The sequence below is a fragment of the Neovison vison genome, chromosome 1, assembly GCF_020171115.1.
Source record: "Neovison vison isolate M4711 chromosome 1, ASM_NN_V1, whole genome shotgun sequence".
NCBI lineage: Eukaryota > Metazoa > Chordata > Mammalia > Carnivora > Mustelidae > Neogale > Neogale vison.
This window is the reverse complement of record NC_058091.1, coordinates 85084165-85105435: the sequence shown is the minus strand read 5'-3', so window position 1 is coordinate 85105435 and position 21271 is coordinate 85084165. Positions and strand designations below refer to the sequence as shown.

Genomic DNA, 21271 nt, shown 5'->3' with positions numbered 1-21271 from the left:
ATCATCACTTACCATGAGGGAAATGCAAATCAAAACTACAATGAGGGACGCCTGGGTGGCTCAGTGGGTTAAGCCGCTGCCTTCGGCTCAGGTCCTGATCTCAGAGTCCTGGGATCGAGCCCCACATCGGGCTCTCTGCTCAGCGGGGAGCCTGCTTCCTCCCCTCTCTCTGCCTGCCTCTCTGCCTGCTTGTAATCTCTGTCTGTCACGTAAATAAATAAAATCTTTAAAAAAAAAAAAAAGAATACATTAAGTTTAAAAAAAAAAAAAAACTACAATGAGATATCACCTCCCATCTGTCAGAAAGGCTAAAATCAACAACACAAGAGACAACTGTTGGTGAGGATGTGGAGAGAAAGGAACACTGGTGCACTGTTGGTGGGAATGCAAACTGCCACAGCCACTCTGGAAAATAGTATGGTGGTTCCTCAAAAAGTTAAAAATGGAACTACCCTAGGATCCAGCAGTTACACTACTAGATGTTTACCCAAAGAATGCAAAAACACTAAATCAAAGGGATACGTGCACCCTGATGTTCATAGCAGCACTATTTACTATAGCCAAGATATGGATGCAGCCCCGGTGACCATCGACTGATGAATGGATAAAGATGTGGTGTATATATACAGTGGAATATGAAAGAACTTCATCTTGCCATTTGCAGGGACATGGATGGAGCTAGAGAATACAATGCTAAGCAAAACAAGTCCGAGAAAGACAAATACCATATGAAATCACTCATATGTGGACTGAAACAAACAAACAAGCAATGGGAAAGAGAGAGAGAGAAGCAAACCAAGGAACAGACTCTGAACAAACTGATGGTTACCAGAAGGGAGGGGGTAGGGGGATGGGGGCTATAGGGGATGGGGATTGAGGAGCACACTTATCATGATGAGCACAGAGCAGTGACACATGGATGTGTTGAATCATGATATCGTACACCTGAAACTAATATGCCATTGTTTATTAAGTAACTGGAATTAAAATAAAAACTTGAAGAAAAAAAAAGACCCTCTAAAACAAATACTGCTTCACCAATAGTTCTCTAAACAATCATTTTTAACACCAAGATCATTCACCTTGGAAGAGCAAATAAAAGGAAAGCATCAACCTACCCTTTCTGTGGTTTCACTCCGGCAGATGCTTTCCACACTGCTCCCCAGTCCCCCACCCCCATAGCCCATACAGGGTCACAGAAATGTGGCTGTTCTCCTGAGAGCTTACGGAAGCATAGGGCTTTCAGCAAATTGCCCCGAATTTTTACACATTTAATACATCAGATTGCTTAAGTATATCTTTTGAGTATGAGGTGAATAAAGCTCTTCTGAAAACTGGTGAAGGGTCACCGCAATTTAAGATTAGCCCTTGAATTAATCCAGTGCAGCAGTCTGCCTTTGAAAACCTCCATTCCTCGGGTGCCCTTAAATCAGAGAGACACCCCCCCCCACCGACCAGGAACTCAATTTTGTCACCTTGTTAAGTTGCTTTTGGTGCCTTGTGGTAGCACCTGATGCAATCTCTCTCTCTTTTTTAAACTTAGCCCTTTGTAAACTGGTCACCCCCGGGCACTTGATCGCAACATTCTGAACCAGCAGAAGCATTGAGATCAAGAAAAATCCTTCCATGTCCCCTTCTTTCCTCTCCCATCTGTCCACCTCCATTTTGCATCCTTCTCCAAGGAAAAACGATTATGATGACAGGCTGCTTGGTGGCCCTTGGGGACTCCTTTGTGCAACTTTCCTGGACACTCAGGGGCTGAGGTCCAGCTGAGGCATCCTTTTTGTCTTTCTGCTGCATTGCCTCTTTTAGCAATGTATTAGATTCGGTAGAAGGGGTATTGGTTACCTAGATAAATGCAGAGTATGCTTTTACTCCTCCCTGGGTTTTCTTTCCTTCCCCTCCCTTAAGACCTAACAGTAGGATCCTCTTTCTTCCTTTTGCCTTATGATATCCAAAACCGTGTCCCTCAATGATTAGAACATTACCAGCTTTGCCATGTTATTCTTTTACTGTAAATGATACCCTAGTCTAGACTGTTCAGATTTTCCATACGGTTTAATGTTGAGAAATGGCTAATGGTCTTTTTCCGTGCCATGTCTTAACAGTAGCTGTGAAGCTCTTGCTGCTTCATTATCTCCATGTAAGAGGTGAAGAAACCAAAGTATAATTGAGTTCCTTTCTCTTTTTCTCTCCACCGTGAACGTGACATGCAGGTGGTACTAAAAGTCTAGCTGGGAAGATTCCAGCATGTTGCACGGTCTTTACAGAGCCTTCTATGGCCTTAAAAAGAAAACGAGAGAAGGCATCACACCTTCTGGTTCAACCCATCCTCTTTCCTAAGGGTGTAAATTATAGACACTTTCATTAAATGTTGTGGCTAGTCCTTGACAACATTTGTTTTTATTACTAGCCTTCATTTGCTCCAAAGGAGCTTACATTTGGGCAGCATTTAGCCACAAATAACAGAACCAGATTAAGACAGACTTTTTAAATGTGTGTGTTTGTTTTGTTTTCACTTGTTTGTTTGGGTCTCACACAACAAAATGTCGTCAGGTGGATGTGGCTGGCATTAGTTCCACAAATCAGCAAGCCCTTCGGTCTTTCTTGGTCTTTTTCACGTGTATTTTTGCCTCAGAGTAAAATGACCTCTGCAAAGGCTTTAACTGCCTCATCTGCATTTAGGCAGGGAGAGGGAGAGGGCAAAGAGTAAAAACAGTCCTGCCAGCCACTTCTGTACCTTTTTACTAGAAAAGCCCAAGCTTTATTTGGAAGTCCACCTAGCTGACTTCCACTGAGTCAGGAGGTAGAACTGGGTCATACGCTCAGCCCTAGCAAGGTTGGAGAAGTTGAGGGTCACGGTAAGGGGTTGGCCCATCCAGTGGGCAGTTCCGCCATACAACCCTACCTCCTGCTGGACATTTCATATCTACCTTGGAAGGTGTATAAATCCCCATATTTCATGTGGTCTCTGTTTTGTTTTGTTTTTAAATAGCCTTATTGAGATATAAGTCATATATCATACAATTCACTGTTTAAAGTATACAATTCAGCAGGGTTTTTTTTTTTTTTCATTTATTTTTTAAAGATGCCCTTTAAGCTTATAGCTTCTAGATGTATCCAAAACAGTAAATATCATAATTATATTTTATATTATTCTCAGCTTCAAAAATGTTCTGTAAATAAAAAAGCCTGTGTCTGCTCACTGGGTAGTTCCGATCCAAAACAAGCAGAATTACTGATCATCTGTGTTTATTTTCTCTCTCTCTCTCTTTTTTTTAAATAAATATGAAGGTTTTTTTTCTTTTTTAAAAAAATTTTATTTATTTGAGAGAGAGCAAGAGAACACAGGAGAGGGAGAAGCAGACTGAGTGGGGAACCACCCCCCCTCCACCGAATGCAGGACTTGATCCCAGAACCCCAAGATCATGCTCTGAGCCAAAGGTGGGTGCTTAACCGACTGAGCCACCCAGATGCCCCCTTTGCGCACTCTTACTTCCTCTTTTATCTTTTTTTTTTTTTTTTTAAAGATTTTATTTATTTATTTGACAGAGAAAGACCACAAGCAGGCAGGCAGAGAGAGAGGAGGAAGCAGGCTCCCCACTGAGCAGAGAGCCCGATGCGGGGCTTGATCCCAGCACCCTGAGATCATGACCGGAGCTGAAGGTGGAGGCTTAGCCTTCTGAGCCACCCAAGTGCCCCACTTTTTCTTTTATCTTTTAGCACAGCCAGGGTTAAGGTAACAACCTCAATTCAGGCACAGCTCAGTGCCTGACAGCAGGAGCCAGTGATCTCCTTCCTACTGTTTCAGTGGTACTATTTGGGTTGATCGTTCCTTAAGTTGCAGTGGTAAGAACCAAGAACAAGTCTTGAGTATTGAAGAAGGCACAGGGCAGGCCACCAAGCTTGCTTTGATTGAAACTGTTGAGGCATAACCAACTTGGGAATAGGGAGTGCTCCATGTCTTACACCTTTTGCGTAAGAGGTTTGAGCCAAAAATTCTACTAGCAATTAAGTCCTTTTGCTTCTGACTTGCTGGGACTCTCCCAACATATACATAACTCAAGAACTTTGTGGGACAGTGTAGTTGTGGTCCAGTGTAATAGATTTTATTCCTAAGTCCCTTAGGTATATACCATTTAATTGTCCTCTCATGCCTAATGCATCCCTTTCTTCCTGGAGGTTAAAAAATAATAATAAAATAGGACACCTGGGTGACTCGGTCAGTTAAGCATCCAACTTTTTTTTTTTTTAAAGATTTTATTTATTTATTTGACAGAGAGAGATCACAAGTAGGCAGAGAGGCAGGCAGAGAGAGAGAGGAGGAAGCAGGCTCCCCGCTGAGCAGAGAGCCTGATGCGGGGCTCGATCCCAGGACCCTGGGATCATGACCCGAGCCGAAGGCAGAGGCTTTAACCCACTGAGCCACCCAGGCGCCCAAGCATCCAACTTTTGATACCATCTCAGGTCTTGACCTTGGGGTTGTGAGTTCAAGCCCCGCATTGGACTCCATGCCAATATTTTTTTACTTTATGAGACTGACGCGCTACCTACTGCACTAACGAGGCACCTTATTTTTTTACTTTAAATAAATAAATAAATCAATAACATCTATAATCGAATAGTATCTTTATTAGGAAGCTTATTATAGCCCTATTAGAAAGACAGAAGGCATTTTCTATAGGGAATTGTTTGAGAATTGGTGGTAAACCAGATAAATAATATCTTGATAACAGGCTTCTTGGTAGAGCAAGTAAATGGCTTTGTCATGATTGTGTTCACTATAGGGAGATTTCACCTGTATATTTTAGACTCAAAGAAAAAGTAGAAAAGTCATGGAGATTAGTTGTGACTATTTGGGAAGAACATGGTAAATAGAGTCATCCATTTAAAATTGGTTTCATTAGCACTGGGTGTGGTGAGAAAATAATGAATACTGTTTTTCTGAAAATAAATAAATTAATTTAATTAAAAAAATTGGTTTCATTAAAGATTCCAAATGAGTAGTTCCATTAACAGGCCAAGCGCTTTAAGGTTTTTATTGTTCTGTAGTCATAGACAGCCCTGGTTAGCTATCTTGTAAGATGCTTTTTATACTCACAGTAGAAAGAGCTGGAGAGGTAATGAGGAGATAGATCCATACAAATCTGTCTTCTCCTGGGGACCAATAAACAACTCAACACTCTCTGCCTGATTAGTGTGGTTTAGCCCATGGTGTCTTCTTCCTCTATAAATGATAAATTCTTTTACTGCTGTCATATTAACAATCTTATCAGTGACTATATAACGTGTGTGTGTGTGTGTGTGTGTGTGTATTGTTTATTGACTTTAAACATCCTATCGTGCTATTCCTATGCCATCTGGAGGGTGGTGATCAGTGACTGTCCTCTGTTGACTGTCCTGTGTGCACACATCCTTAATTTGAGAATGTGGCTCCTGGGCATTTCATCAGTTCAGGGAGGAGAGAAGTTTTGAGAATGGTTTTCAGGGCTTTATTTTTAATTGGAGCTTTTTTTTTTTTTTTCCCCAGTCTCATTCCTTTCTTGTTCTTTTACCCTTAGGAGAAATACCAGAAATTTGGGGTGAAAAGAAAGCCAAAAATTGTCAGGACAGTTGTCATGGTAACAAAAATAGGATTAGGACTATTGCAGAATCCAAATTCCACATGGAATTTGCTACATGAAAATCTTTGGAAGTGCTTTCAACAGAAGAAAGATTTTAGTCGTTTCTAGGCTAAGCTCAGCCTTAGTTTAAACTATACCTTTATTTCTTGCCTTGGTGCCATAACTCTGTACTGCTCAATAAGGAACAGCTTTAGTTTTCTGTCTATTCCTGGTACCAGCAAGCTTTTTCTGGAAAGGGCTGGGGAGTGGATATTTTAGACTTTGTAACCCATAGTTTCTGTTGTAATTGCTCAACTCTGCTGAGTGGGCGTGGATGTGTTCTGATAAAACTTTATTTACAAAAATAGGCACAGTTTACTAATGCTTAATCTATCCAGCTCCTTTCCTAACAGCTCTGGTCCATAGGTGAAAGCAAAGATTTAGGGAAGTCCATTTGCCTTTTACAGTGTAGTAATAATACTTATAAGCCTACTATTAAAAGGTATGAATATTAATAATAGTGTTTAATTTGGGGACAAGATGCACACCATGACCTGGTGGTTTTTCCTGCTGTGTTTGTAGGAGGAGAGCCTTCGGGGCTGACCAAGGAGAGGCTGGGAGGAAACCTGGCAGAGGAAACTTCAGCCTCATCCCTGACCTTAGTAGAGCACTTCTACTTTTCTCTCTTAGGGAGATTGAGGTTCTTCTAAGATGTTTGTGAAGGGGTTCTGCTACTGAAGAACATTATTGAAAATATTGGTTTACATTTTTAACATTTAGTATAATGCCTTTTTAGAGTGGATACTTTATAAGAAGTACCAAAGGATTTGTCATGTATTACTTTGTAATTTAAAAAACAAAACATTAAAATAAGAGGAACCACAAATCACCTACGTTCAACTTCATCTCCCTTTCTTCCCCTGTCTGCACCCCACAAAACAGATTTTAAATCTGAGAGTACAGTGTTCTGAGACAGAGGCAGAGTTGAGACTCATGTCTCCTGTCTGCTGCCACTACTAGATATGCCATATTGCCCAGCAATGGCCTCATGTCCATCAGAGGCTGTGGGAGGGTCAGTGGAGCTTTTAGTGCTCCACTAGGCTGGGGAGATCATTTGACCCAGAATGTCCCTGAAGACACACTGTTTTCTTCTTCCCTGCTCACACGCTCCTTCTTCCTTTGAGCTACCAGGAGCCCCCAAGCACCCGATTGCCCTAGCTAATCAGGGTGCGAACTGCCGAAAGCTGGAGTAATTCCAGCACCAGCAATTGGAGGTTACCACGGGCACATCTCCCAGCCTCTGACACCTGAACACTGGTTATGTGAAGAGCCCTGGCCACGGCAGTCTCATGTGTGACTCAGACAGGCTGCCTCAGCCAGGTCCCCTTCTGCCTCTGGCATGAATATCAATGTTGACTTTTAGGATCTGGTGCCAGAGTGGGAGGATCCTGGGAAATCTTCAGATCTCACTACCTTGGGTGTGATTCCTTCCTTGGCTTGTGAGAGTTCTTAATCTTTTCTGTCTGTACCTTTCTGAATGTAAGTCAGGGTAGTGATATAGAGCAGTGTGGGGTGTGTGTGTGTGTGTGTTCACACACCCGTACACGTGCATACACACTTTGGGTGCCTGCGTGGTACCAGGACTGTATTCTCCAGATGTCCATGCACCCACTATGAGCCAAAATACGAAGGAAGTAACAAAGGGGGTCAGCAGATAGGGTTATGGAGCAGAAGGGAGATAAATGTTTGTTCTTCTTGATGAGAAAGGATAAGCCGGATGAACAAAAGAAACCGTTTAACTCACAGAGTGCAGGATTCTAATGCTGAGCTCATGCTGAGCTTGAGTCAAAATGGCAAGGTCTAGCTGCAGCTGGGCCTTGGATAGATAGGAGGGATTTATTCATCTCTGCCTCCTTCACTCGGATTTTCTCCTTTCAGCCATCCAGTATCCATCACCAGAAAGCTCGGCTTCTATACAGGGTTTACACCCATAACTTGCCCGGGATACATTCTGAAGGATTAGTGTACATGGTGTGGAGACGGGCCCTATGCTCAGTACACTGTGGTGAATATTCATGTCGGCACCTGGGAGGGTTTTTCTAAAAAGGCAGCTCTTACAGAATACATTCTAAAGAGAGAGTGTTTTTCCTGTCTGATGATCCTTCAACCAAACAAGTGTGGGAGGGAGGGGGAAGCTGCTCTGTAATTCTGGAGAGTATTTATGAGAGAAAACTGCATTCTTACATCTTCTGCAGCAGGGGGGAAACCATGCCCCCTCTGTGTTCGGAGCCTTTGCCGGGGCCTCCCACTCTAGGCGAGACAGGATAGGCGATTCCAGGACCCCCCCACCAAAAAAAAAAGGCAAAAGTGTTTAGCCTTTGGTCCTGTAACCTACATGAGTTTGATCTGATTACTGCTGTTTAGCAGCTAGAAAAGTTCGAGTTGTTAATGTTCAGCTAAAAATGTTTGAATTAAAACTTATGATCCCAGCTTTGAAGACCTGGATCAAGAAAACTGTACCGAGTGGCCAGTGATCAAAAGAATTCCACTGAAAAACATAATTAGCCGTTTTTCCCCTCTAGCCGTTACAAAAAATTACATAAAATCTTGCTTTCTTTTTTGTGCTTCTTGCCATGCTTCAAAAGACTTATCACATAGTTACATATTAAATTGATTAATTATCTTTTGTTTATAAGAACTTATCATAGTTAGAATTCTCACTTTTATGTATTGGTTAAGGCGTTACTATTATTAGTCTCACTAATGTGGTCTTTATTTTAGTGGCAAGTCTTGTACGGCATGGAGGATTATGATTTGTCAGGCACCTCAGACTTCAAATAGAATAGTCTACTTTAAGTGTTTTAATTCTATAGCTTGTAACTTATTACAGTTTTATTTTCCTGTTTTAGAACGCAGTTGTTTTCAGGTGAAAGCCTTCACAGAACAATTTCATAGAGGAAGTTCATTAGCAAAGGGAGGACTGAAAGGGAGGAAATGCAGACCAGGCAAGAATGGGAAAGAGAGCAGACGGGCATTCCATTGTGCAGGACCTAGGATGTTTGTCTAGGAGATTTGGGACCACGTCTGGGGGCAGGATGGGGGACCGGAACTTTGCAGAGAGAGGACATGAAAGAGGAACAAGCAATGGCAGGCACAGGTGGTACAGTTGAAGGAGGATGAGGGCCCTGATTGGATGGGTAAATGCTTTCAAATCATTTTCAGCAAGAGCTCAGGACTTTATAGACTTTATAGATTGTGCCCTATGGGGAAAAGAAGATGATTCAAAGCTGGAGCAAAGGTTGAAACTCATATCAGATTTGGGTGAGGAGGTCTAGGCTGGTAAGAAAGAGAGAAATGGGAAAATAGTACTGGCTGTGTTAAGAGAGACCAGAGGAAAGATTTGGTGAGAACAAAAATAAAGAGATTATATACCTGAATAGGAAGATTTTTTACCTTGTAGCTCAGCCCTGCTGGAATGTTCTCTCACCTGTAATATTCAGAGTTGAGCCTCCCCACCATTGTTTTGCCTGTCCATTCTATCCCTTTATCACCAGGTTGAGAGAATACAAAGCTCTACCTGTAGTTAAATTGTGAGTTCTCCCACAGTGCCAGATTCCTATGAAAACTTGACCTAAGGGAATAGAAAGGAGCTGTGGAGCTTATTAAATTTCTCTTTGGCTCTGCTTCTTGGTGCTTTGTAGGCGGCACATGTGGACATGTATTAGCATGTGGTCAGAGGAGGGGCAGGAGAATAAGGTCAGGAGATGAAATAGCAGTCGGAGTCGACGTATTTCATAACTTACCTCCTTAAGTGAGACTCTCCAAAATAGTGTGGGGGTGGAGGGCTGGCTGGGGGGTGTTTCAGATGGAAAGGTAATGTAAGAGAGCATTAAAAGATACTGTACCAGGGTGGACCTATCTGGGTTTTGTGAGAGGGTGATTTATCTCTAGTTCCCTCTCCTCTTTCCATCATCCTCCCCTACCCCATTCCCCGTATCTCCTCCTCCGTAACTTCAAAGGAGATACGGAGTTCAGTAGTGTGGCATGCTGGGGATCCTGAGGAATACTAAGGTATTAGCCATGCATGGCCCCTGTACTCAAGAAGCATGGTCCGGGGGGTTCCTCTTGAGCAGGCTTGGTCCTGGAAGCTGAAGGAGGGGCGTTTGGATGGTGTTACACAAGAAACCTGGAGCCAGGTGACACTTTACTTCCTTACCTATTGGGTAAAGACTCACACTGGGGTCATTTTATCTTACAGCGATCATAAATGTGAGTACAAATCCAGGGTGTAAGATCCCTAACACATAGCTGGTAGGTCAGGGAGCTCTGAGTTCTTAAACATGCCTGTGCCTTCCTCTCACCCTGCAAATAATTTCACAGAACTGGGGACAGGGAGCAGAAACCCTCACCCAACTGCATATTGCCCTCAGCCATTAACCAGTTCTGGCCTTTTGAAATCCCAATAGGCCTGACGAGCCTTCCTAGCAAATGCAGCAGAGAGTGAGCTGGTCTGACACCTAGGATGCCAAGCCCCGTGGTCTAGGCAGGGTCTCTCTGTTTCCACCCCTTGCATGTCCATTTGCGATCCTTCTGGTGAGCCAAATTGGGCTGATGTCACTGGTGGTGTGTGCATCCCGCGTGTGCGTCCTGATGAGGAAGCTGCTGAGATCAAGGAAGACAGCTTCACTGCCGAGAGGGACATTGACAATGCCAAATTTAAACACAGAGAAAGATCTGTGAAAGCTGCACGCCCGCTTAGTATGTCACAGCCGAAAAGGCCTGTAACATAATGAGACTTCACCTTTTAAAATCTAACAAGACCATTTGAAATGGTTCCCAATAGTTTGGAGGCTGGCGTCTTGCTTAAGGAAGGGACAGTATTTGGGAAGAGTCACCTTGAAAAGTAGAAGAAAACTGCTTTTCTTTGCAAGCACTGTTTGGCCCAGACAAAATTTTCTCATATGTCCACATTGAAAGCATAAAATGAAAGAATTTTCATCAAATTGTACTGTGTAGTATGAAATCTAGATCATAAGCATAGGCCTAAACTTATTTATTAATAAAGGGTTTGCCAAATGATTGTGTAATCTGTGGAAGATTGCTTGGGTGGTGGTTAGCCCCCGTAAGAAAATTAACCAAGGAACTTAGAAAAATAGATTTGCATTGAAAGCAGGAAATGTGCTGATTATAAATTGTCTTTTTTTTCCCCCAAATGTGATAATGTATGCAAAAACATTTTGAAACCAGCGAGGTCTGTGTGAATGTGAGGTGGGATTATGATGAGTTGTTCACTGTTCGTTCCACACCCAGTGTTCACTGAATATCGCAGGGGCAGTTATGCTGTTTGGTGGCATGGTGTTACCCTTGACGTTATCACCTAAAACTTGAAATTAAAAACTTAATCCTTCTAGGGCGTGAAGTGATGGTCTCAATAAGCTATTAAAAGTCGGTAGTTGTGTACTATCGACATTTCAGAAAGCCTTGTCCCATCCAGCTGTCCTTATTGCCCTATCCTGCAGGCACATTCTCTATTGGCATCTCTCTACCTTCATAGAATTTACCTGGATTATACTGTATGGAATGTAAGGTTTGATAGGAGAGAAAGCCCCTCCTCTTCTTCTCTCCTTTTTCAGTGAGCCAGCCTACACTGTGAAGCCCAAGTGTATGCTTTGCCCTGTCTCCTCACTTTTTCTTCATCCCGGGGCTTCGGTGACTAAACACAGAAACTACATGTGCCAGACGACCGAGCGCCTGCACCTGTCTTTTCTCTCGCCAGCTGCAAGAGAATATTGTCAGCCAATGCCATTATTTCTCCCTCTCTTGGAGGAATCGCTCTCGGTGTCCAAGACATGAGAGATTATACAGGATCAGACAGTGTGTAGGCTCTGCGATGTCCTGTGACTAACGTAGCTCCCCAGCTCCCACTCCATCTGGCGAGCAGCCTGTGTCACCCTCCTCCTGCTGTCAGAAGAAGGCGGGTGTCCCCTCTGCCCTGAAAGGTTGTGGCCCACTTAGAGGCAGGGCCCCCATAGCGGCAGCTCCTTGGGGGTTCCTGTGTCTGGAATCTGCAGGGCAGACACCTGCTCTGTCTCACACACTTTCGATCACAACGCTGTTACTTGGCTCCGGTCTCCTGCTGAGAATCTCATTTTGGGCTCGTGGTCCTCAGCAGCTCAGTTAAGCCTGACCTTCCTCTCCACCTGAGGAGGAAGCTGCCTGCACCCCTGAACCCTGTGACAGTTGACAGTGAGGGCCCCTCTCTGTGGGAAAATCCCAGTTTCTGCCCTGGAAAGTTGTTCCTCCAAAGCTGTATCATTCCTTCTGGCAGCTGTTACAGGCTCCCGCCCCCCACCTGCCTCTCAGTAGCAGAGATGAGAATGGAGCCTCACGTAATGTTCTTCCTGCTCCTCACCCAGAAGAGTGGGAACTGGGCTCTTGTGAGTGAGGTGCCAAAGCACTGAAGAATCCCTCTGTGACCGCAGCTCCTTCCTCTTCTCCCTCACCTCCATGTCTGCCACATCTCGTCTCTTGCTTCATGACTTCTAGTCACTCTTGATTCTGAAAGTTAGTCAGCCCCCTACTTGGCCCCAGTTAACCCCTCAGCAGCCTAGAACTGGCTGATACTCTGGTCCTTTTCTTCCCTGACCCTGCCCTGCATCTTCCTTGTCCCTGGTGGCCCTGCTTTCCTCTCTCTGGCTCCCCCAGGCCACTGCTGAAGAGAGTTCTCAACTACCTGGAGTGTCCTGTCTGCGGGGCTCCCTCCCTGCAGCTCAGTGGACCCTGCAGAACCTACTCCAAAGTCCGGTTGCCTTTCCACCCCTCAGTGCTACCCTGCCACTCTCAGCTTTCATTGAGAATCTTCATTTAAAAGAGAGAGAGAGAGAGAGATATTTTATTTATTTATTTGAGAGAGAGAATCCCAGACTCCCTGCACAGTGGGGAGCCCGATGTGGGGCTCCATCATGACCCAAGCAAAAATCAAGAGTTGGAGGCTTAATCTACTGAGCCATTCAGACAGCCCCAAGAATCTTCTTTCATACCTGAATGAAGATCTCCATCCAAACAAACTTCCTCACCATCCCTATTCCTCACCTCCTGTCTCTGTGGTCCTGGAGCCCTCACATCATCATTGTCACCCTCAATCTCATCTGGACCTCTGCTCTTTGTTGAGCGGCCTTTCCATCTTGGGCACTGTGCTAGGATCTTATCTTAGGCTTTTTGGTTCCAAGCTGCAGAAACCACATAAAGATGGCTTAAGCGATAAATGGCAGGTTTATTAAGATGATGGGGATATTTCTCATTGAATACTAGGGCAGAAACTCTGGTGAGCCTTACAGGGAGCTAAATCAGCTAGTAGAATCCTCCCAGGAACCAAGATAACCCCTCCGTGGGCCACATCATCTGTTTTCTTTGCTTCTCATTGCAGATGACTTTCTTTGCCTCTTTGTGCCTCTGATGAAAGAGAGTCACCCCAGGAGGCCCACGTTTTCATCATGTCATTTTAAGTGAACAGGGCCAAATAAGCCGGAATCTCACATAATTCTCAATTCTTGAGAAACGAAATCCATTTGGTGCATCAGGGGTCATGTATTTTCCCAGAATACACTCAGGTCCACAAACCAAGCTCAGGAACCACCCATGACTACCTCAGGGTTAGGCAAGAAACAGTTCTCCCAGCGAAGAGTCACTGTATAATGGACAGAAATGCAAAGAAAAAATCTCTAGCCACCAGCCCCCCCCAACACCTCTACTGCTGTCGCAGGAAATTATAAAATGTTAGAACTGGAGAAGCCCTTAGAAACCATCAAACCTAGATCTTTAATTTCACAAGGAATGAAGCTGAAGTACAAGTAAGTGAAGTTAACTTGCCTAATGTCACTTAGTCAATACTCGGTAAATATTTGTTGAATGGAAGAAGATTATTTCTAAAGAACTTAATTTCTGGAGATCTTGAACAAAGAATAGACTCCAAACCTTTGAGGTCAGAGTATCTTTGGTTTTGGTTGAGAGATTAGAAATGGATTTGATAACAAATTAGTGTATTACTAATATCCCGGCAGTTGTCCCCTCTTCCTTGCTGTTTTTTGCGCAAGTGAGGAACATGGCAGCGGCAGCCAACGTAGTCATGGGCCTTCCAGTGGCATCTCCCAGGACGGACAGTTAGAAACAGGCAGAACAGATCCTTGCTGCTGACCTAAAAGACACCAATTCAGCGGAGAAGCTGTTGATCTCAACTGTCTAAACCTCAGCACTGTTTCCAATCTGGCACAGAATTAATCCCTTAAGAAAGGGATGAAAAAAATGCCATTCAGCACAACATAGTTTGTCATCGCATGCATAATGCAGACTTCCCAATTAGAATGCTACAATTTGGAAACTTTCTTCACAGACTGATGAGAGAGCAATTATTTTAAAGAAGGGAAAACTCAGTCCACTGGGTTTGCCTCAAGTCACTTCTGACTCAAGCCGCAAAGACAAGAGTTTTGAAAACATATTCACTATTGAATTTTGTATCAAAACACCAGCAAGGAGAGCAATTAGTTGCTGTAAACTGAACCCCGGTAATCAATGGTATGCAGCCAGCCAGAGCATTTATGGAAGATGTAAGCAAAATCACATCTGCTAATCAATTAAAAAAAAGCCCAGCACTTCACTGCTTTTAGGGGAAACTCCGCAATGAGACTGAAAGAAGATGGAGGAGACAAGGTTTAATATCACCAGGCGTTTCAGTCGGTGCTCATTAGGGAGAGGGAATTGTGGCAACAGCTAAGTACAGACCTGATCTGCATCAGTAGATCCTGGACAGTGGCTTCCTTTATCTAGCCCCTCTGGAAACGGCTTCTGATATCCAGGTGGAGGTGTGTGAGATATAGGGGGATATGTTTAAGGAGCACCTCTCCGATAAGGTCAGAGGGAGTGTGTCTGTCCTGGGCGAGCTCCCTGAGCAAACATTCCTCTGCAGATTACAAATCAGAAGTACCTCTGTTGTTGCAGGTGCACAGACATGGGAGCAGACTGCTGCCAAGGGAAGAAGGGAGGGAGTTGGTGGGTTTTTCAGTTGTGCCGTATTAGAACAGAATTCCTCTCTGTGTGGGGGTGGGGGGGTGAGCCAATTTTTCCTTTAGTGTCCTTAGACTGTACTTGCTTTTTTTTTTTTTTTTCCCAGTTGAATCAACAAAGGGATTTTCATTCCTGGCTAAGCCTAAATTCCAAGCAAATATTCATCCAGGCACATGAATTAGAATCTCTCTTAAAAACTACAGTGTGTAGGTAGTTTGATAACGTGGGGTCCATCAGTGTCCCTTTTCCACCCTGGAGTCACCATGACCCCACATTTCCAGCCTCCAGGGACACTTAGTAGAGGAATAGAAAGGAGATGTCTCAACAGTGTGTGCATTTGGCTGCTGTTCAGAAAAAAGAATTTAGGCCAGGAGAAATTATTGAAGTAAAGATCGATAGACTGAGCTAATAAAAATTAATATCTTCAGCACGCAAACTATGATAGGCAGTAGATTAATATCCTTCAAATATAGAGGGTATCTTGTAAGTCATTAACAAAAGGATAAATATAAGTAGAAAATGGGTAAAGTGTTCAAGTTCAGTGTTAAGTAAAAAGCTGCAAGTTAATGACATAGATTTCACCTATCAAATTGGCAGTATTTTAAAACATAATACACAATATCAGCAATGATGCAGAGAAACAGACATTTGTCATACACTGCTGGTAATATGAGTAAAAGCGCGAGTACTGACTTTTTTGTTTGGGGGGAAGGAGGGAAGTGTGTAGTCTTTTTGTGATACATATCAAGGCCTCACCTACTCTGCCCCAGGTGTTTCACTTAGAGAAACTTTCATGGGCAGGAATTGTAGGTTTAGTTTAAGAATATTCATCACAGAGTTTTCCTAGCAATGTAATATTACCAACTACCTAACCGTCCAATAATAAGAAACTGATTAAATAAATTGTGGGACATCCATAAGGTGGAATTCTGTGAAGCCAGTACATATAATGAAAAAGAAAATTTGATAACTACAAAAGAATGGTATTTGTAATCAACCACTAAGTGAAAGAAGCAAGTTACAAATAATTTGGACCATGTGTATGTGTTTACAAAATTACTAGAATTACAGGTGATCTTCCTTTTAAAATAAAACTCGAAACAAGTTAGAGGACTTTATAGGAAAAACTACTAAGGGACAAAATATACACTACTTTAAAAATTCTTTTAATATCCTGTCACACCAGGAATTTCTACTAGAGCATTTGTGATACTTAAAATTGGTCTTTCTTTTTATCTTCTTCATAGCCCATCTCCTCAGGGCAGTCTTTTTCCATGAAATATTTTGAGATCTGGTTAGATTCAATCCCAAAAGGGCCTGATTATTTTCAGTGGATACACTAGTAGAAACACTAATTCATGATTATCCAGAAGGATAGGGATTATGATGAACCTGGGTCTCCACAAATAATCTAAAATCCCATTCAGGAAATAGCCTCAACACTGTCTCCCAAAAAGCCTGTTTGTTATCAGAGTTATTAAGTAAAGAGAATGAGTAATTAATCTGAAGTTTTTTTTCTTGTTTTTAATCTACTCTGGCAGAGTTATGAGTTATTTCAGCCCAGAACATGTATGGAACATACACTCTCAACAGAATCCATGTTTGAAGTAGAATTTTTTTTTAATGAGAAGATCAACAGTCTTTCTATAATTTTTATAAGAGCCAGACAAACATAGAAACAAAAATTATACTTTGAGGGGCACCTGGGTGGCTCAGTGGGTTAAGCCTTTGCCTTTGGCTCAGGTCATGATCCCAGGGTGCTGGGATTGAGTCCTGCATCAGGCTCTCTGCTTGGTGGGGAGCCTGCTTCCTCCTCTCCCTCTGCCTGCCTCTCTGCCTACTTGTGATTTCTGTCTGTCAAATAAATAAATAAAATCTTTAAAAAAAATTATATTTTTAAAGGTTTCTCAACGTAAACATAAATTAACAGGCTAAACTGCATTAAAGTGCTAAGAAACTAGAATAATATTCGAGGAAATGACTAATGAGGGAAATGACTCACTTTCTTATTAGCCAAGCTGGTACAATCTGAGCAGAATTATTAGACGCAAAAACAATAGGGTGGGATCCTGTCTGATTCACTCAAGAGTACTTGGAGAGATTAAATACTCAGGCAAATTAAGGGGAATACTCAGGTGAATTAAGGTGGAATCTGTTTCTGCTTTACTTAAAAGATGAATTCCAAAATATTAGGTAGTATGGGTTTAGTCATTAATAGCAAACAAAATTAGACTTGGAAACAAATAAAAGGTAAAGGGAACACAGTGTCGTTTCTAATCCCCAATAATAGCATTATAGACAACACTAAATCGAGCTTGTGCAAAAAGTTTTTATTGATTATCATTGCAAGATCAAGGGCAAATAATATGAACTACTTTTGTAGAGTGATAGGTTGTAGGTTGTAAATCGGGACCAGGATTCATAAAGTGGGAGTAAAGGAAGCACTTGACAGAGGGATGATAAAAATGGGCTTTGGCCAGGACACCAGGTTTGAACCCTGTTATCTGCCAACACTAACTGTTTGAGCATAGACATGTTACCTAACAGCGATAAACCTTACTTTCACCATCTATAATTTGGTGAGAATACTAATGCTTGCTATGGGGATTTTGGAACCATTTAATAAGATAAATTATATAGAGCACTTAACATAGGGCCTGGTACACAGTATAAGCATTAAAGAAATGTTGGCTAGTATGATATTAATAATCATCATTATCACTGTTGTTACAAATAAATATTCACTGAGCACAAGCTCAGTGAGACACCATGCTGAGTACCTGAGTACCTGGGTATAGAAGGATCAGTAAGACATAAGCACTGTCTTCAGGGAGCTCACTCTCTGTTCTGGCCATTGGAGGAAGAAAATATGCATGACCAAATGTAAAACAATAGATAGGTATCTTGTATGGGAAGGACTTTTGAGGCTGAAATCATAATTCTTTTTTTTTTTTTTTTTTTGAGGTTAAAATCACAGGAAACAATGGTGTCTCATCTCCTGCCACTGTGGCACCATCAAAAGGAAAATGCTGGACTGTTGTCTAATCTAAGTATTACAATACTTAGATTCTTTTCTCTTATTTTTTTTAATTGAGGAGTAACCACACATACAGGGCACAAATCTTTCATGTATAACTTAACTGGGTATTTACTGTGTATGTACCCATGAACTACCACTCGGCCAGAATCAGCACACTTCCAGCATCCTAGAAGGTTCCCTCGTTCCCTTTCACAAGCATTACTTCTTCCAGAGGTAACCACTGTTCTGATTTCCTGTCACCAGCGATGAATTTTGTCTCTTTTGAGCTTTATGTAAATGGAATCACAGAGTCAATGCTCAGGTTCTTATCTGAGCTAAAAAGGAGATATGAGGAATAGAACCCAAATAATCAATCTCTAAATAATAAGAAAGTTTTACTAACGAATATATGTTTGCTTGTGTCTCCAAATCAGATCATTGTACCACAGCTGTGCAAAATTCCGCTAAGAATGAGAGGGAATCTAAAACATGATAATTGAGGTCATTGGGGCGTACTAGTTATTATCAGTTAGAAAGCACAGATTCCCCCATGAACGCTAGTCTCAAGGATGTTGTTACCTTTGGTCAGCCCAGCCAAGTGGAGATGAATCAGGAAGGAGGATTTGGGGATATCTTCTCATAGATAAGCCAATCCGAAGGGCATAGCCAGTCAGGGAGCAAAGGCTGCCTGAGATAAATTCCTAAAGAGACGTGGCTCTCACTGCAGACTGACTCCGCCTCCTGTCACCAGACTTTTGCTGGAGATTCATGTTCTTTCTCCAGGCCTGGAGGTGGAGTAAGGGTAAGGGGACAAAGGAGGCAGGAAGGAGAGGTAAAGTAGGCGTGGATTTCCTTATGCCAACAGGGAACAGGCAGCTAGAACATTCACAGCATTCTTATGTATTTTCCTTTGTTCAGGTTACTACTTTGGGACTGTGATGATCGAAGCTACAGCTACTACGTTGAGGTCTCCACCAACCAGCAACAGTGGACCATGGTGGCCGACAGAACGAAAGTCTCCTGCAAGTAAGTTATGTCTTCTCACAGAATTTATTACAATTTAAAAGACCTTCTTCCCTATGGGTACAGAAGGTTCTCATGAAGACTCATGGAATCACCAAATTATTCTTAGTTACAGGTTGAAAACATCATTTACTTCAGTTTTGACTATTAAGTACTTGGACGAGAAGTTATTTTTTTATGTGATCAAACAAGCTTTTCTTATTTGGTGGTTTGAACTTGACTCTTGAAAATGACATGTACCTGAGCAGGGAAAAGGATTTCAGTATGTAATCCTCTCTTGGGTCCCCCACTCCTGATACCACACACTACCCCTTTAGAACTTTTTTCTTCCTTACAGAATTTTGCCAGTACAATACACACTTTAGTACTTATTCTGGGACTCCATTCCCTATCTTCATATCATTCCCAGCATTACTTTTAAATATTTATCTCATCTCAGAAAGAAAGTTTGGTATTGTAGGGCGCCTGAGTGGCTCAGTGGGTTAAGCCGCTGCCTTCGGCTCAGGTCATGATCTCAGGGTCCTGGGATCGAGTCCCGCATCGGGCTCTCTGCTTAGCAGGGAGCCTGCTTCCTCCTCTCTCTCTGCCTGCCTCTCTGCCTACTTGTGATCTCTCTCTGTCAAATAAATAAATAAAATCTTTTAAAAAAAAAAAAAAAAGAAAGTTTGGTATTGTAGATCTCTAGTCATTTAATGCATATGGCTTTGGGCCTCCGTTTGCGTTTACATTGTTGTGGGGGAAGCTAGGAGGAAGGATCCTGTGGGTTCTGACTGGCCTGAGATCATGACTGGAATGAGTCTGAACATGTTTATATACCTGTATAACTCACTCAGATAAAAAATTAGCACATTCCCAGCATCCTAGAATCATACTTTTTCCCAGTCATTATCTAAAAAGAGCTCAGTGCCTTTTTGGGTAGAACCAGATTCTCTGGGAGGCAAGGTAAAGCAAAATACCTGAGATTTCTTTCTTTCCTTTTTTTTAAGATTTTATTTATTTGAGAGAGAGAAAGAGCACAAGCAGGACAGAGGGTGGCAGAGAGACCGCGAGGGAGGGAGACGCAGACTTCCCACTGAGCAGGGAGCCTGATGCAGGGCTCAACCCCAGGACCCTGCATGACCGGAGCTGAAGGCAGATGCTTATCCAACTAGCCACCTGGGCGCGTGAAGATTTCTCTTTTTTACTATTGAAATATGATTCATGTACCACACAATTCACCCTTTTAAATGTACGGTCTAGAATTTTTAGTGTATTCACAGAGTTGGGCAGTCATCCCTACTATCTAATGTTTCAAACATTTTCATCACCCCCCAAAAGGAAACCTCCTACCCATTAACAGTCTTTATATTTCCTTCCAGTTCCCACAGCCCCTCAACCCCAGTTATCTCCCTTCTGTCTCTGTGGATTTGCATATTCTGGATATTTCCTATACACAGAATCATATAAGATGTGATCTTTTCTTCTGGCTTTTCTTCATTTGACATAGACTTCTGTCAAGCTTCATTCATGTTGCAGCAGGTGTCAGCACTTAATTCCTTTTTATGGCTGGATAGTATTCTATCCTATGGAAATATACATGTCACATTTTGTTTCTCCATTCATCAGCAGATGAACATTGGAATTGTTTGCACATTTTGGCTAAAATGAGTATTTCTGCTGTGAACCTTCCTGTGTGAGTCTTTTTATGAACATATGTTTTCAGTCCTCTTGAGTATATTCCTGGGCGTAAAATTGCTGGTCTTATGGTAACTCTGTGTTTAAGTTTTTGGGGAATTGCCAAACTTCTCCACAGCAGCTGCAGCATTTTGCATTCCCACCAGCAATGGAGGAGGGTTCTGATTTCTTCCCATTCTCGCCAATACTTACTACTGTCTAGCTCCTTGTTCACAGCCATCCTAGTGGGAATGAAGTGGTGGTTTCAGTTTGCATTTTCCTCACGACGAATGACGTTGAACATCCTTTCATGTACTTTCTTGGCCAAGATTTCATAACAGCATTAATGATGGCTTATTTGATGCAACGTTTGACACCCTTACCATCGTAATGATCGTAATTATCATAGAGCGCATTTAATGCTTCCATTGATCAAGGTAACACTTGCTGCTATAATGGAAAGTGGCTTCAACATTCCGGAGTCTTAATGCAATAGTTTATTTCTCAGTCACGTAGCAGGCAGTATGGGCAGTCCTGGTTGTCAGGTGGCTCTTCTCCACAGGTGACTGAGGAACCCAGGCATCTTCCTTCTTGTGGCACTGCCATCATCTGGGGGTTCATCAGCATCATCTACATCTAGCTGCCAAATGGGGAAAGACCAGAGAGAAGCTATATCTGGTCTTTCTGCACAGCCTTGGCCTGGATATAGTGGCCATCCCTTCCACTTGCGTGCGATTGAGGAGAAGTAGTCATTTACCACACTAGGTGCTGGTAGGGCTGGAAACCATAATTCCTGCTGGGCAGCCACTTCTCAGCAGAGCACAATCTTATAGCCATCTCTGCCGTCAGATAAGAAAACTAACAATTATTGAGTAACTAGTATTCTATGACTTTCCTGTATTTTGTCTCACTT

The 21271-nt window shown here is 42.5% G+C and overlaps 1 protein-coding gene across 2 annotated transcripts in view; it reads left to right on the top strand.

Annotated features, from left to right (window-relative positions):
* The window catches only part of BTBD9 (BTB domain containing 9), a 416829-nt gene that overhangs the window by 324486 nt on the left and 71072 nt on the right, over positions 1-21271 (top strand). For both annotated transcript variants that reach the window (XM_044250380.1, XM_044250388.1), the window contains exon 9: positions 18601-18708. In XM_044250380.1, coding sequence (XP_044106315.1) covers positions 18601-18708 — 108 coding nt within the window. The remainder of the gene's footprint in view (positions 1-18600; positions 18709-21271) is intronic.